A 17,647-nucleotide genomic window follows, 5' to 3' on the forward strand; every position below is an offset into this window, starting at 1 on the left:
AGTTAGTAAATTAGGAGTGGTGATGCCAGAATACATAATGTAGCAGTATGATAGATAATAATAGGGTCTTGTAATCCTCTGAAAGGAGAAAATTTCTTCCTCCTGTGATTGTACCAGTGCAGTTTTTTATATTTATTGCTCTGTTAAATATCCAGATGTAAAATCAAGGAGTTGTGCAGTTAGTTTACACTGATTTAATCTTTCGTGGCAACTTTAAGACTTGTTGACTTCAACTTCCAGAATTCCTCAGCCAGCTGTTCTGACCGAGGCTTCTCAAGAGCCTGAAGCAAACTCCTTATCCCGACAAAAAATCCTTTTATTAATTGACTGTGAATTCTGCCCTTTCACATCCAGCAAAGTCTTTCAAGGGAGGATTTACAGTCACAGACCTTATCTGTCTTGGAGAGCTGCCAGGCCGAGATCTGCAAAACTTGGCAAGGAGTCTCGGAGAGTCGCGAACCAATTAAGCCCATGCCTGTCTAGAGAAGGGACAATCAAACGACTTTCCATCTTGTCTTCCACACTGGAGCACTTATAATTTTTTATTTTTTTTTTATTTTTGCAGGCAAGTAAGGGAAGCCACAGGGGTGGACATCAACATGCGAGTTGGCATTCATTCCGGAAACGTACTTTGTGGGGTGATCGGACTTCGGAAATGGCAGTACGATGTGTGGTCTCATGATGTCTCCTTAGCCAACCGCATGGAATCTGCCGGCATCCCTGGGTAAGCAGCTGAAGTCATTCCAGGGTATGGCGTTGTGATGGCAAGTAGTGGAAATACAGAGCAGTTTCCCAGCTGAGGTTGATTTGCTTGGGTTTAGTCCAAGGATGCAGAATGTTTGGGGGATAATCTGATCTTTCGGTTGGTTGCAAGATTTCACCGTGACTTTAGAGCAAGAGTCTTCAAGACGAGACATTCTGGGTTCATCATTGGGAAGCAAAGCACCCTTAATTAACTCTTTCCTCTGGTGCAAAAATAGCCTAAATTTTCCCATCAATTTTTAGTGCCAAATTTGAAAATGGGATGTTTTTCCCGGTTTTCTGTGTGTTGAGAATGAAGGCTTGAGCCCCAATTCCTTGATGTGATTTCTAAACCAGGTTTTAATGTATGAGTGTATGTTGAAGGATGCACAACTTGGTAAACAATTTAGAATCCAATTTCCTTCCTTCCTTCCTTCCTTCCTTCCTCACTTTCCTTCCTTCCCTCCCTCCCTTTCGCCTCTCCTTCCTTCCTTCCTTCCCTCCCTTCCTCACTTTCCTCCCTTCCTCCCTCCCTTTCCTTCCTTCCCTCCCTCCCCCTCTCCCTCCCTTTCTCTTCTCCTCTCTTTCCTTCCTTTCTTTCCTTCCTTCCCTCCCTCCCTCCCTTTCTTCTCTCCTTCCTTATTTCCTCCCTCCCCTCACTCTCTGGCTCACTTGCTCCCTCCCTCCCTCTTCTGTTTAGTGAATTCTCAGTTTGCCATTCCCCACCTAATGAAAATCACAATGGTTTCCAACATGTACTCAGAGTTGGCTAATCTATATTCTGGATAGTAAGATGTGTGCCTTTACTCTGGAGGGCGTGGAAAACTGCAAAAGGGACCTTAGGGTACCTTGTGACTGATGGAACTGCTTTGTAAATATTTTCCTGGATCTGCAGAAATCATTTCCAGCCTTGTTAACAGTATTTTAACCTCTCAAAGAGGCAAAGCATGAGTTTATTTTTAGTCACTTTTATGGCACCAGATGGATTGGTTATTGTTTCCAGTACATGATCTTACCTGTTTGCTGGATACTCCTGGAAGGACAACATCATCTTCTTTGTGTACCTGGATACCTGCATTATAGTTGTTATAGCAATAGCAATAGCAGTTAGACTTATATACCGCTTCATAGGGCTTTCAGCCCTCTCTAAGCGGTTTACAGAGTCAGCATATTGCCCCCAACAACAATCCGGGTTCTCATTTTACCCACCTCGGAAGGATGGAAGGCTGAGTCAACCCTGAGCCGGTGAGATTTGAACAGCTGAACTGCAGAACTGCAGTCAGCTGAAGTAGCCTGCAGTGCTGCATTTAACCACTGCGCCACCTCGGCTCTGTTGTAACTCAGTGTGTGGCCTCTCAGAAAGAAGTACACTTTAGCTTTAGAATATAATAGCAGAATAAAGTATTTCACTCCAAGTCTTTTACTGGAGTTATAATTGCATATCTGGCAACATTTAGGCTGCATAAACAGAGAGATAGAATCAAGTTCACATTATATCACTTTATAAGGCCTTGGTAAGGCCACACTTAGAATACCGCATGCAGTTTTGGTTGCCACGATGTAAAAAAGATGTGGAGACTCTAAAAAGAGTCCAGAGAAGAGCAACAAAGAGGATTAGGGGACTGGAGGCTAAAACATATGAAGAACGGTTGCAGGAACTAGGTAGGTCTAGTTTGATGAAAAGAAGGACTAGGGGAGACATGATAGCAGTGTTCCAATATCTCAGAGGCTGCCACAAAGAAGAGGGGGTCAAGCTATTCTCCAAAGCACCTGAGGGTAGGACAAGAAGCAATGGGTGGAAACTAATCAAGGAGAGAAGCAACTTAGAACTAAGGAGAAATTTCCTGACAGAACAATTAATCAGTGGAGTAGTGGTGAAGTGGTGTAGGGTTTTCTGCCTAAGCAGAAAGCAGACCTCCAAGGTCCCTTCCAACTCTATTATTCTATTCTATCTTGCTTGTTCAGGAGGAAACCAGAGAACTGCGAAACCAAAACACGGCCATTTAAGGAGCAAGTTCTTGCTTTAAAAACACTTCCATGCTTACAAAAGACAGAGAATATTTTGAAAACACAAATGTTTGCTTACAAAAGAAAAAAATCAACAACATTCTGCTTCTAAGGTTTTATATATACAGTATCCTAACCCGAGGGATAATCCAAAACTATTTCTACCGTCCTACACTCATTTTTTGCATTTCAGGGTTGGTCTTAGGATTGAGGGAACGCTAAACAGTTTCCCCTGCTACTCCGTGTTCTACTCTTGAAACTAAATGAATGAGTGAATAAAGAAATGAATGAAGTGAGTGGGTGAAGGTTGACTAAATAACAGAATAACAAAATAATAGAGCTGGAAGGGACCATGGAGGTCTAGACTGAAGCTTTTGAAGGACCTATTGATTCACCTAGTTAGCTGATAAACTCTCAAATAAATGATAGCGTGACACATTGTTAGGTGTTGGTGCAAATAGATAGATTGATAGATAGATAGATAGATAGATAGATAGATAGATAGATAGATAGATAGATAGATGATAGAAAGATAATAGATTGATAGATAATGGATAGATAGATAGATAGATTGATAGAGATAGATAGATAGATAATAGATTGATAGAGATAGATAGATGATAGATAGATAGATATAGATAGATAATAGATAGATGATAGATAGATGATAGATAGATGATAGATAGATGATAGATAGATAATATAGATAGATTGATATAAATAGATGATAGATAGATTAATAGATAATAGATAATGGATAATAGATAATAGATGGATGGATGGATGGATGGATGGATAGATAGATAGATAGATAGATAGATGATAGATAGATAGATAGATAGATAATAGATAAATAGATTGATAGAGATAGATAGATAGATGATAGATAGATTGATAGAGATAGATAGATAGATAATAGATAGATAGAGATAGATAGATAGATAATAGATAAATAGATTGATAGAGATAGATAGATAGATAGATTGATAGAGATAGATAGATAGATAATAGATAGATAGATAGAGATAGATAGATAATAGATAAATAGATTGATAGAGATAGATAGATGATAGATAGATTGATAGAGATAGATAGATAGATAGATAGATAATAGATAGATTGATAGAGATAGATAGATAGATAGATAGATAGATAGATAATAGATAGATTGATAGAGATAGATAGATAGATAGATAGATAGATAGATAGATAGATAGATAGATAGATAGATAGATAATAGATAGATTGATAGAGATAGATAGATAGATAGATAGATGATAGATTGATAGAGATAGATAGATAGATAGATAGATAGATAGATAGATAGATAATAGATTGATAGAGATAGATAGATAGATAGATAATATAGATAGATTGATATAGATAGATGTTAGATAGATGATAGATAGATAGATGATAGATAGATAGATGATAGATAGAGGTAGATAGATAGAGAGAGAGAGAGATTGGCACTCTGTTGTCATCATTATCCTAATTGAGGCTCCAATGTTGTTAGTCTTCATTGGTTCATCTCAGGTTAACAGTATGTTGGGCAGTCCTTGTTTTATAGAAAGACACAAACAATCCCATAATGGCGTATGCTATTTTCTTTCTGTAGCATTGGGAAGTGCTCTTGGTGTGCGTGCGTGTGTGTTACTAAGTAAGCTGTAGGTTGTGGTGCTTCCTGAGGGCACTCAGTGCAAGCCAGCTGAGTAAACTCTTGGAGAACGGTAGAGCGTAGAGTGTGATTACACACCCAGGCGTTATTTAAGCAGGAAGGAGACAAAGAGAAGAGTGCTTTCAGTCTAAAATGGAATTAAAATTGAATGAAGCCTTCTTCCAGTTGAAAGACACAAAGGGCCATTTGCTACCCCCCCCCCCCCCGTCTTGAGAGGACTTCTGTGCTAAGCCTGCACTTCACTGAAAGAGCAATATTTCCCTTTCGTCGGAGCAATATTGCCAAGCGCTTTGTAGGCAAACATAATTTTTTTGTGGGGGGGAGGGAGAAGCAAGAAGAGTGCTTTTAACAGGTCTGAAATCCACACTCTATTGGGGAAATCGAGGGAAGGAGGAAGAAAAAACAGACAGAAACGATGTTCAGAAGTAAACAAGAGCGGGCAGAGTTAGAAGAGTCATCAGTTTGGAGTCGTGGCGTTGCTGGGAGAGAACCCCAAATCCAGCCCACCCATGAATGTTTGAATGTTTATTTTATTTATATGCTGCCCTTTTCCCCCTGAAGGGGACTCAGGGCGGCTCACAACTCAAACCAGGGAAGGGGGGATACAGACAAAAAATTAAAAACGACACAAAACAATGCATGATTTAAAACACACAACAGTCATACCATTCGAGGCGGGGGCAACGGTTCCTTAGCCCCAGGCCTGTCGGAACAGCCAGGTTTTAAGGGCTTTGCGGAAGGCCTGGAGGGTGGTGAGGGTTCGAATCTCCACGGGGAGTTCGTTCCAGAGGGTCGGAGCAGCCACAGAGAAGGCTCTCCTCCGGGTAGTCGCCAGTCGGCACTGGCCGGCGGATGGAATTCGGAGGAGGCCTAATCTGTGGGATCTAATCGGTCTAGTGGAGGTAATTGGCAGCAGGCGGTCTCTCAAGTAGAGAACTCTCAAGTTCTCTCATGAACTCCATTGACCTTGATCTAGCACCAATTTAATGCCAAGTGTTAGTTGAGTAGATTCTAGGTAAGCAAGGACGAACTTTTCTGTACTTCGACTCTAACAAATTCTACTGGTTATTTGCACCTGGCACTGATTCTGTCCAGAGACAATGTGAGATGGTTACTTTTGGCAGCGGGTGCTGAGGGTGGCGAGGAACAGCAGTGAGATCCTGGAGGATGTTCAATGTGTGTGTTGTGGCCCACCAGCGGAGCTGGCAGCAGATTCGGACACTGAGCAGATTGGAGAGGAACATGGGCCAGTCCTGGAGTCTGGGGAAGGCAGAGAGGGGCAGGGCCGTGTGCCAGTTATCAGCTGCCTTCAGAGTCAGACATCAGTGAGGCAGACGAACAGCTGGAGCCTGTTCATCCATCTCTCCCTCCCTCCCTCCGTCTCTCCCTCCCTCCCTTCTTCCCTCTGTCCTCTCTCTTCCTCCCTCCCTCTCTCTCCCTCCCTCTCCCTCCCTCTCCTTCCCTTTTGCCCTCCGTCCCCTCCCTCCCTCTCACCCTCCCTCTTTCTCTCTTTCCCTCCCTCCATCCTTATCACCCTCCCTCTCTATCTCCCTCCCTTCTTCCCTCCTTCTCCCTCCCTCCCTCCGTGTGTCTGTCTGTCTGTCTGTCTGTATCTCGCTCAAAAACACTGCACAAAGTTCTGAGAATTGGCACTGCTGGATGTTCTATCCAGCTGAGCTGTTCAAGAGCAATCCTGCCAGGAATCTTGATTTTTGGCTGCCAAATGTGTAGCAGCAGAGAGCTTTTGGCAGCCGCTGCCATTGTAATGGTAATCGATTCCTGGGAATGACGTTTCTGCAAACATTTCAGCCCTTTGTACCCTAGTCTCTCTCTCTCTCTCTCTTTCTTTCTCCCCCCCCCCCAATCCTCTTTGCAGCCGCGTGCACATCACAGAAGCAACACTGAATCATCTGGGCAAAGCTTATGAGGTGGAAGAAGGCAACGGGCACCTCCGGGATCCCTATCTTGAAGCCATGAATATCAAGACTTATTTGGTGATTGACCCCAGGGTAGGTATTCTCTGATGACAAACAAACAGACAAACAAAGTTTTATCTCTCTGGTTTTGCACATGCCATGCTGAATCATGGTTTAACATGGCACATTGGGTGGTTGAGTTTGCACACATGGAAAACTAAAAACATGCAGACCGGAAACAATGGTGTAAGTGCTGTGTTTCTCTCAATATTAGCAGCTCTTAAGATGGGTGGACTTCAGCTCTCAGAGTTCCTCAGCCAACAAGGGAGTTGACGTCCACACATCTCTGAGTTGCCAAGGTTGAGAAACACTGGTGTGTAGGTATAGGGCAGGTGTCAGCAACCCGCAGCTCTGGATCTGCATGCAGCTCTTTCGTCCCTCTGCTGTGGCTCCCTGTTGGATGATCCCACTATTGGCTGGCCCCGCCCCTCGCCCTCCCAGTCACTCAACACATGGAGCTGGGCAGGAGAGCACAGGGAGAGAGACACACAGACAGAGAAAGAGAGAGAGAGAGAAAGAAAGAGGAAGGAAGGAAGGAAGGAAGGAAGGAAGGAAGGAAGGAAGGAAGGAAGAAAGAAAGAAAGAAAGAAAGAAAGAAAGAGACAGAAACAGAGATACCCGTTTCCAGAGGTGGGTTCCTACCAGTTCGCACCTATTCGGTAGAACTGGTTCGTCAAATTTACCGAACCGGTTAGAAGAGGTTCCACCAGTGGACCCGGAAAGCAGGCCACACCTACAGAAGAGGTTCCAAACTTTTTTGAAACCCAGCACTGGTCCTTGGATATGATTATTCTACACTATCATGCTCCTATTTATAAAACTCAGTGCCTCTGTGAAAGGTAAGGATGACGACTGCGTTTGTGGTGCAATCAGAACATTGCGTGTGTTGAAGTTGTTTTAACGCAAACCAAAGATGCCTTTTGAAAAACAAGTTTACATCATATTCGTATGCATGCCAGTGCTGTGCGCGAGGTGATTTAAGGTGGTTCTGACAAATGTCGTCGGCATCTTCATATCCGGTCACATGGGCGGCAAGCCACTCCCATCCGGTCACATGGGTGGCAAGCCACTCCCATCTGGTCACATGGGCAGCAAGCCACTCCCACAAAGGAGGCCACACCCACAGAGTAGGTTCGAACAATTTTTGAAACCCACCACTGCCCGTTTCCCACAGAAAAGAGAACACCGAGAGCCACAAAACTTGGGTAGGTGTGGCTGATGTGTGTGTGTGTGTGTGTGTGTCATGTGACTGGGTGGGAGTAAGTGACATTGAGCTGGCCACGCCCACCCAGGTTTTGTGGCTCCCAGTGTTTTCTGTGGGAAAATGGGTCCAAATAGCACTTTGAATGTTTAAGGTTGCCGACCCCTGGTATAGAGTCTCCTGCTTGAGCAGGGAGTTGGATTAGAAGACTTTCAAGGTCCCTTCCAGCTGGTTCTCTGAACCAGCCATAACGTTAGCTATGGGTTCCCCTGAAGCCGGATGAATCCATAGCAGCCCACCCCTGTAGATATCTGAGGGAGAGAAGGATAAAGAGAATAGAAGAAAATCACCTACAGTAAATGCCGAATTGATCAGTGACTATAATAATGAACTGACCAGTGAGAGTTACAGAATTATGCAACAACAGAGTTAGAAGGGACCTTAAAGGTCTTCTAGTCCAACCCCCCACTCAAGCAGGAGACCCTATACCATCTCGGACAAATGGCTTGTCCAATCTCTTCTTAAAATCCTCCAGTGTTGCAGCGCCCACAACTCCTGGAGGCAAGTTGAAGCCGATGGTTGCAAACCAGGAATCAGAAAGGTCAGCAGTTTGGTGGTTCGAATCCCAAGCACTGCGTAACGGAGTGAGCTCCCGTTGCTTGTCCCAGCTTCTGCCAAGCTAGCAGTTCGAAAGCACGTAAAAAATGCAAGTAGAAAAATAGGAATCCCCTTTGGTGGGAAGGTAACAACATTCTGTGCGCCTTCAGCGTTGAGCCATGCCGGCCACATGATCACGGAGACGTCTTCGGACAGCTCTGGCTCTCCGGCTTTGAAACGGAGATAATCACTGCCCCCTAGAGTTGGGAATGAGTAGCACATATGTGCGAGGGGAACCTTTTCCTAAAAAACCTAAACCTTTTTTTAAAAAACTCAGCCACATCTGAGTCTCTGTAGCCTATCCATGCAAAATATAAAGCTGGCAAAAAAAATATCTATCTAAGAAACAGATGTAGGCAGAGAGGAGTTAAATGATTCTAATCTAAAAATACTGTTGAGTTCTGTTGTCTATATATATATATTCTTCAGCTGACACCACAGTTGCCTTTGATCAGGTGGCCTACGATTTTATTTTGCAAACCCACACCTCGCTGCTTGCTTCCTGCTTTTTCGTTTTGTTTTAAGATCTTTATTATGTGTTGTGGATGTACCAAGAAATGGGGAATAATGAGAGTCAGGTGAAGTATCAAAAGCCGAACTAAACCGAAGCCTGCAGCTTGGAAAGTTTGTGTTTTTTTTAAAAAAAAAATTGGTTGTGTGTGCACTTGGAAAAGGAGGGGGAAGAGAGGACATATTAAACATTCATTTGCCATGAACCACCGATCCCGGGGAAACAATGGCTTTTAAATTTCGATCTCCAAGGAGCCCTTCAGGAATCCAGAATGGCTGTTCTTTAAAATGTGTGTAATTAAACAGAATAAGCACTCCCACGCTTGCTTTAAGTGCAGTTCTTCTACCAGCGTTTTGAGAAGAACTGATTTTTTTTTTAAAGAAAAAGGAAAGGAAAGCCATTGCACAATGAATACTCTTTAGTTTTGCTTTCCTCAGCTTGCAAAAGAGGTCCCGGTGTTTTTTCTTTCTTTCCCTCCCCCCTTTCTGTTTTTCAACAATTCCCACAGCTCTGGCAGAATCCCAAGGCCAATGGCTACCTGATTGCCTTCGATATTAATAAAGGATATTAGTGCTACTTTGCAGAGCATAATGGGCCACAGACAGTCCCAGTTCCAATGAATAACCCAGTTCCACCACAAATCCGCGAAGCCCTTATCCGCGGAGACATAAGCGCGAAGATTAATTCGCGCCATTCGAAGCGCTAAAGAAAAATGCGACCCTACCGCGATGACATAATCACGGAGGGCAAATCCGCACATTCCCAAGCACTCAGTACCCTAAACCTAACCCTAAACCTAACCCTAAAACAAACCCCTAAACCTAATCCTAACCCTTACCTTAATTGAAATCGGCTTTCTGCCGCGGTGCTGTTTTAAAGCACCCTTCTGTTGCCGTGCTGTTGTTGTGGCGGTGATGACGCGCGGTGATGACGTCACGGCTTTAGCGACGCGCTTATGTCTCCGCGGATAAGGGCTTCGCGGTTTTGTCATGCCACGGAATAACCCTACGAAGACTACATTCTTCTAGAACAGGGCTTCCCAACCCAGGGTAAATGACCCAGAATTGGATAAAAGTGGTTCGTCTTTTGGTAACGGCCACATGAATCCATTACCAATCACCATTTGTGGAGCTTAATGCCTGCTATTAACGGGTTTCTGGATTTTTTTTTTTTTTTTTAGTTCTTTTAATCCTGTTTACTCATAGTAGGGCTCAAAGGTGCTCCAAGATAGCATTTGGGTTCCACCACAAAACCGCGGTAGACTAAAGCGCGCTCGACAAAAGTACGTATGTGACGTCATCACAGCGCGACGAAAACATCGCGCTGTGAGCGGTAAATTTAAAATTAAAGCGAAAACCTTACCCTAACCCCCCCAAACCTAACCCTAAACCTAACCCTTAACCTAACCCTTAACCTAACGCTAAACCTAACGCTAACCCTTAACCTAACTCTAAACTTAACCCTAACGCTTAATGTAACCCTAAACCTAACCCTAACCCTTAACCTAACCCTAACCCTAACCCTAAACCTAACCCTAAACCTAACCCTTACCTTTATGTGAATCGGCTTGCTTTAATTTTATTTTAATTTTAATTTAATTTATTTTTAATTTTTTTCGTCGCATTGCTGATGACGTCAGGTACGCGCTTTAATCGGGTGCGCTTTAGTGGACCACGGTTTTGACGGGTTACGAGCATTTGGTGCAACAACTAAGCCTACAGAAAGTAAGAGCCAATCAGTGGTGGGATTCAAATAATTTAACAACGGGTTCCCTGCCCTTATGATTTCTTCCAACAACCAATTCACCAAACTGCTCCTCGAAGTTAACAACCAGTTCTCCCGAAGTGGTGAGAACCGGCTGAATCTCACCACTGGATCCAACAGAAGAGAATATCAATAGCTCAGAATTGAACTCTGGAGACCTCGGTGCCTCCTGAGTTCGGTTGTTGGCTCGGAGACGTTTCCTTATCCGAGTAGATAACATCACCTGTGCGAGAGCTCAAGCATATTTTCAATGGGGAAACTTGAGCATCCTAGACCAGTGATGATGCCGCCGCGTGCCAAAAGCATGTGCACATCAGTGGTGAGTTGCAGGTGGTACGCCCTGGTACGGGCGTACTGGTGCCTGCTGGGAGCACCAACTACCTTTCAGGTACGGTGCTCCGGAGGGCCCACTCGTCCGCCTGTCCTCCTTACTTGTATTTTAGCTCTTCTGTGCACGTGCACGGAGTGTACAGCGCCCGCACGATGCTCTGCCGAGCAGCTGGAGCGTCGCGGAGGCGTTGCAGTAGGAAAGGACGCACTGCGGGTGTGTGTGCTGGGCGCATTCATGTGGTGGACGCCGGGCCCCGTTGCACCGTACCGCTTGCAACGGGATCCAGAACCCGCCATTGGTGCATATGCACGCAATTGCGGGCGCACCAGAGGGGGGGTTCCTTCCAGTTCGGACTGGTTCAGCCGAATAGGTAGTAACTCGGAGGGGGACACCTGACCACACCAGTTCTATCCTGGGCACCACCATCTTTATTTTCTGTTCTGCACGGGCACAGAAACAATCTAGATTGAAAAAGTGTAATTTTTATTCCTTTTTTAATGGTGTGTGCATGCGCAGACCCTTTGAAGTGCAAATGTTCACATGCGCTGAGTATGTCTGGTCTGTACGTGAGTAGTAAGGCCGTCAGGATTCCACCCCTGGGACGCATGCCTGCACTCATCATTCAATATGTGCATGACACCCCTCCTTGTGCACCCTGCCCCCCTGCGCGCAACCCCCCCTTCCCCCATGCACACGCAACCCTCCTGCGCTACCCCCCCCCCCCCCGTGCATGCACACATGAGCCCCACACCTCATTTGGTCCTATTAGCCTCCCTGCAGCCCTCTGGGAACAAAAATGGGCCATGGAGGGTAGCCTGTACATAATCATTTATTTATATTCTCTCTCTCTCTCTTTCTCTCTCTCTCTCTCTCTCTCTCTCTCTCTCTCTCTCCTTTTCTCTCTCTCCTTTTCTCTCTCCCTCTCTCTCATTAGTCAAAACAGCGTGCCACCAACAATCATTTCCCTCAATCCAGAGTGCAGGATGGCTTGAAGATGAGGGCCTCTGTACGGATGTCACGATACCTGGAATCTTGGGGAGCAGCTCGCCCTTTTTCCCACCTGAACCACCGAGAGAGTGTGAGCAGCGACACTTCTGCGCCCAACCGCAGACGCAGGAAGGTGAATCTTTGCCGCCCGTTCTTCAAAATTGTCTTCCTAGCCCAAGTCCTTATGGAAGCATGCATGAGGTTTCCCGTGAACAGGAGAAGAAGGAGTTGAGAAATGCCTGTACCGAAACACATTCCTTTTTCAGGTCTGGGATTGTCAGGTGTGAAAGAACAAGTTCACGTGGGAAGATCCAATCAATACTGACATGTTGCTACTCATGCCTAGGCACAGGAATCTTCTCAACTAAAGTTAGCGGCGGCTTGGAGTTAAATAAGGGTCAACGGAATTCAAGGCTGGCTGAATTTAGTTTGCTTGTGGCTATGTAGGGATTCTGGACTGATCCCTCTTTTAACTCCTTCCCCCGGTTCTGCCACTCCTCCTACAATGGCCGTGTTTCCCATTTGTAATGGAGATAAGATAGGATATAAATACATAATTTCATAGCAAAGGAGGAGAGAGCTGCAAAGATTGAGGGTGGAGAACATCTGTTTAACGGTTTTGAATAAGTCCCAAGGCTTTTGCCCTTGTTCACTTCTTCCCACTTCTGAAGGGGACCTTATAGCGAGCATTTAGGATGCTTTTTATTTTTTGGGAGAATTGAGTCTAGATCCTCTTTATTTATAGGTACCTATAATATTTAGAGGGACACAGTGGCTCAGTGACTAAGACACTGAGCTTGTCGATCAGAAGGTTCGAATCCTAGCACCATGTTAAGGGAGTGAGCTCCCCGTTACTTGTCCCAGCTTCTGCCAACCTAGCAGTTTGAAAGCATGTAAAAATGCAAGTAGAAAAATAGGAACCACCTTTGGTGGGAAGGTAACAACGTTCCATGTGCCTTCAGCGTTTAGTCACACCCGCCACATAGAGGTGAGTTTCAAATCCCTGCGCATGTGCAGAAGCGTTGGGGCAGGTGGGTGAAGCCTCCTGCCGCTGCCACTACCGGTTTGGCTGATCCGGGCCGAACCGGGAGCAACCCACCTCTGCAGCCCCATGACCACGGAGATGTATTCGTTTCGTTTTATTGAGCTTGTATGCCGCCCACTCCTGAAGGACTACGGGCGGCTTCCAATAAAACAAGGGACGGGGATAATACACAAGACAACATATTAAAATATACAACAGTCACAATTTCCGAGGGGCTGGATATTTCGAAAGCCCCCCGGCCTGCTGGAGCAGCCAGGACTTAACGGCTTTGCGGAAGGCCGGGAGGGTAGTGAGGGTCCGGATCTCCACGGGGAGATTGTTCCAGAGGGCTGGAGCTGCAACAGAGAAGGCTCTCCCCCGGGGAGTCGCCAGCCGACACTGGCTGGCAGATGGGATCCAGAGAAGGCCTAACCTGTGTGATTATCGGTCTATGGGAGGTATTTGGATAGCGCTGGCTCTTTGGCTTAGAAACAGAGATGAGCACCGCCTCCTAGAGCCGGAAACAACTAACACATATGTGCGAGGGGAACTCTTACTTTTATAATATTTAGATTACACAACCAAATGCATTGTTTACTTCTTTAACAAGTAAAACATTCTTCTCCACGCTTTCCTCTTGCTTAGGAGATAGCTCTGCAGCTCGCAAGTCGTCAGAGGACCACAGAGAGGCAAGTTTGATATCTTTCTTTAAGAACTGGCTTCAGTCCCTTTTCTTAATCTTCTAGCCTGCAAATCATTTTATAAGGAAGGAGAAAGATCAACGGCCAGCATGAACAATAGAATTAAAGGAGAGTCTGTATAAACTCCCAGCTCTCTTTTTAGGTTTTCCTAAAGAGGGATGCGGTGGCTCAGTGGCTAAGACGCTGAGCTTGGCCATCAGAAAGATCAGCAGTTGGGCGGTTCGAATCCCTAGCGCCACATAACGGTGGGAGCTCCCATGACTTGTCCCAGCTTCTGCCAACCTAGCAGTTCAAAATAATGTAAAAATGCAAGTGGAAAAATAGGGACCCCATTTGGTGGGAAGGTAACAGCATTCTGTGCACCTTTGGCATTGCTGGCCACATGACCACAGAGACGTCTTTGGACAGCGCTGGCTCTTCGGCTTTGAAACGGAGATGAGCACCGCCCCCTAGAGTCAGGAATGGCTAGCACATATGTGCGAGGGGAACCTTTACCTTTAAACAGCTAATTGTTGGAAAAGAAATTCTTGACTTGATGAAAAGAGAGCCTTAATTTGCAGTTAGGGCTCAGGAATTCTGTGGTTGGATATGTGACACCCCCCGCCCCGCCAGCACTTAAGCCAATCTTTCATCCCAACCCCGCTTCTGCCCACCAATGAGCATTATGTCATGATTGCAAAGAGGAAGTTGAAAAATGGAGAAACACAATGTCACCCATTTTCTCCCTTGCCTTCTCAAATTCTCCTCTACTCTTCTTTCTTTTGCTGTGCCTAGAAATTGGAGTTCTGCTGTCTCAAAGGTGTTTTAAAAATAGTCCAAAAAAAGAATTTTATAGATAGATAGATAGATAGATAGATAGATAGATAGATAGATAGATAGATAGATAGATGATAGATAGATAGATATAGATATAGATATAGATATATAGATATAGATATAGATATAATAGATATAGATATAGATATATAGATATTTAGATATAGATATAGATATTTAGATATAGATATAGATATAGATAGATAGATAGATAGATAGAGATAGAGAGAGAGAGATAGAGAGAGAGAGAGAGAGAGAGATGTTGTATTTGTGCTGATAAATAAATAAAGGGAGACTAGTATAGATCTATTTCAAGCTATTTAGCTCTCATCAGCTAGCCATACCCTTACTGGGATTCGAACCTGGGCTGTATTACATATTAGGCAGATGTGTTAACCACTAAGCCAACAGGTTCTCCTCCTATATCTATATATATCTATATCTGTATCTGTATCTATATCTATAGAGATAGAGATAGAGATAGAGATATATATCTATAGAGATAGAGATAGAGATAGATAGATAGATAGATAGATAGATAGATAGATAGATAGATAGATATGAAAATCTCCATAGACATGCCATTCTGCTGATGCCAAATGTAGAATTTTAACTTCTGTGTGCTGCCAAGGTAAATGAAAAAACGGACAGGTAACAGAACCGTTTGCAAGTTTCCTGGTTATTCCTTTGTGTGCTTTTGAGCTGCAGAAACAAATTACATTTTAATCAGTTCTTACACTTTTCATTCGGCTCTTCCAGACTTTTTGAAGAAAGGATGCAAAACTTATTTTTCAAAATAATTCAAGGCTCCCTTGGGAGGATGCAAGTATCCCAGGATAGATGGCCGTTGCTGTAATTTTGAGGGAAATCTTTTTACTGATTTGCTAATTATTGGCCTGGATCTATGCATCAACCTCAAACCTTTATTTCTCTTTCTCTGTGTATCTGTTAGTTTCGAAGGACCTAGACAACACCACTACTGTCCTCCTTCTGTTCTAACCTATAAGTGAGTTTTCCTTCCTCTTCTCACTTTCAGTGATTGTTGTTGTCGTCTTCCTGTGTGATTATTCTCCTGGTTGTTTCTCATTTCACCTTTCTCTAAAGCAGGAGTCCCCAACCTTGGCAACTTTAAGTCCTGTGGACCAACCCTTATGGAGAAAAAAAATATGAAATTTTGATCTTGGTTTTGTTGATTAGGAAGATTTGTTGCTATAGAAATGGCTAGTTATCAGTGGTGGGTTTCAAAAATTGTTCGAACCTACTCTATGGGTGTGGCCTCCTTTGTGGGAGTGGCTTGCTGCCCATGTGACCGGATGGGGTGGCTTGCCACCCATGTGACTGGATGGGAGTGGCTTGCCGCCCATGTGACTGGATATGAAGATGCCGATGACACTTGTCAGAACCACCTTAAATTACCTCCCACACAGCACTGGCATGCATAAGAATATGATGTCAACTTGTTTTTTAAAAGGCATCTTTGGTTTGCGTTAAAACAACTTCAACACACGCAATGTTCTGATTGCACCACAAACGCAGTAGTCATCCTTACCTTTCACAGAGGCCCTGAGTTTTATAAATAGGAGCATGATAGTGTAGAATAATCATATCCAAGGACCAGTGGTGGGTTTCAAAAAACTTTGGAACCTCTTCTGTAGGTGTGGCCTGCTTTCCGGGTCCACTGGTGGAGCCTCTTCTAACCGGTTCGGTAGATTTGACGAACCGGTTCTACCGAATAGGTGCGAACTAGTAGGAACCCACCTGTGCTAGTTATATATTAATATGTAAAAGTAAAAAGTGGAGGTTGAAGTGTGTTTATCTTGTACTGTGCTAGGGAGAGTTGGAAGTCAATGCTCCCCTTTTCTTTCTCTTTCTCTTCCCCCTTGTATTTCACACCTCCTTTTCCCGTTCCCTTTCCTTCCCTTAACCTCCTATTTTATTTTATTTTATTGTATTTTATACAATGAAAAATATTAAATGACCGACATGACTAGCTGGGGGATTCTGGGAGTTGAAGTCAACAGATCTTAATGTTGCCAAAAGTTGGACACACCCCTGCTCGAAAGCAGTTGACATCCCACAAAAAGATAACAGTGGATGGATTCACATGCAGCAAGCTAAACCCTAAATCATGGTTTGTGAACTTGTTTACCGAGCTTTCAGCTTAGCTATCGCCAAAGGAGTCAAATTATGAATTAGGATGCGAATTCAGCCCAAGAACCTTCTTTCTCCAGCGTAAAGCCACAAAAAAATCACACAAATCCATTCAGCAGTGTACAATTCTTGGATGATAAAGGAGCATCTTTACTGTAGTTTAATGCAGGTGAAATCTCTTGTCTCTTCACAAATCTTCGTTTCTCATTCTCAACATCCTAGCGGCCAAAATTTGGATTTTTTTAAAAATAAATAAATAATTCTGTTATTTTCAGCTTGGGAAGTGGTCCTCTAGTTAATCTGGGATGTTCCCCTCCCATCCTAGTCGATTCTCTGAACGTTTGGAAGGAATCCTTTTTTTTCACGGTGTCGTTTTTTCCTTTGTTTCTTTTCAGAAATACCTCTCAGAAAGGAAGAATGGAAGAAGAAATCAACGATAAGATGATGTCGACCATTGAGGGCCTGAATTCAGCCAAGTAAGAAAACAGAAGAGGTCCTTTTGTCAGGGTTCAAAGTAACACCCCCAATGAAAGAAGACTCAAAGTTCCAATTTATTAGAGATGTCATATTGGCACATCTGGGGAAACCCGGATCTGAAAGCTTCCAGGTTTTCCCCACCCAAATGAAAGTATAAGTCCCTGCGTCAACCTTGAGCCTAGCGAGATTCGAACTGCCCAATTGCAGGCAGCCGGCAGTCAGCAGAAGTAGCCTGCAGTACTTCACTCTGACCATTGTGCCACCGTGGCTCGGTCCATAAACAATAAACATTGCATTGTCTGGGTATTTAATTTGCTTAACAATACAATGCCATTCTTACTCTTCACCCCTTTCTTTCCACCCACTGGTAAAATAAATTCCAAGTTTGAGCCCAAAATTTCTGTTATTCACCGAGACTTTTGTTAAGGGAGTTTTGCCCCATTCTATGATCTTTCTTGCCACAGCCGTTAAGTGAATCACTGCAATTGATGGGTTAGTACCTCAGTTGTTCAGTGAATCTGGCTTCCCCATTGACTGTATTTTTCCCCCAGTGGTGTTGTAACTTCTGACGGTTGCTATGGAAATGGTTGTAAGTCAAGGACTGTGTGTGTTATTTGAGATTCAT

The 17,647-nt window shown here is 44.1% G+C and overlaps 1 protein-coding gene across 1 annotated transcript in view; it reads left to right on the plus strand.

The window, feature by feature from the left end:
- The window catches only part of ADCY7 (adenylate cyclase 7), a 90,034-nt gene that overhangs the window by 50,017 nt on the left and 22,370 nt on the right, over positions 1 to 17,647 (plus strand). The window contains exons 9-13 of the mRNA XM_032230759.1: positions 566 to 724; positions 6,303 to 6,435; positions 11,801 to 11,986; positions 13,523 to 13,566; positions 16,941 to 17,021. Coding sequence (XP_032086650.1) covers positions 566 to 724; positions 6,303 to 6,435; positions 11,801 to 11,986; positions 13,523 to 13,566; positions 16,941 to 17,021 — 603 coding nt within the window. The remainder of the gene's footprint in view (positions 1 to 565; positions 725 to 6,302; positions 6,436 to 11,800; positions 11,987 to 13,522; positions 13,567 to 16,940; positions 17,022 to 17,647) is intronic.

The sequence above is a fragment of the Thamnophis elegans genome, chromosome 14, assembly GCF_009769535.1.
Source record: "Thamnophis elegans isolate rThaEle1 chromosome 14, rThaEle1.pri, whole genome shotgun sequence".
In the NCBI taxonomy this organism is placed as follows: Eukaryota; Metazoa; Chordata; class Lepidosauria; order Squamata; family Colubridae; genus Thamnophis; species Thamnophis elegans.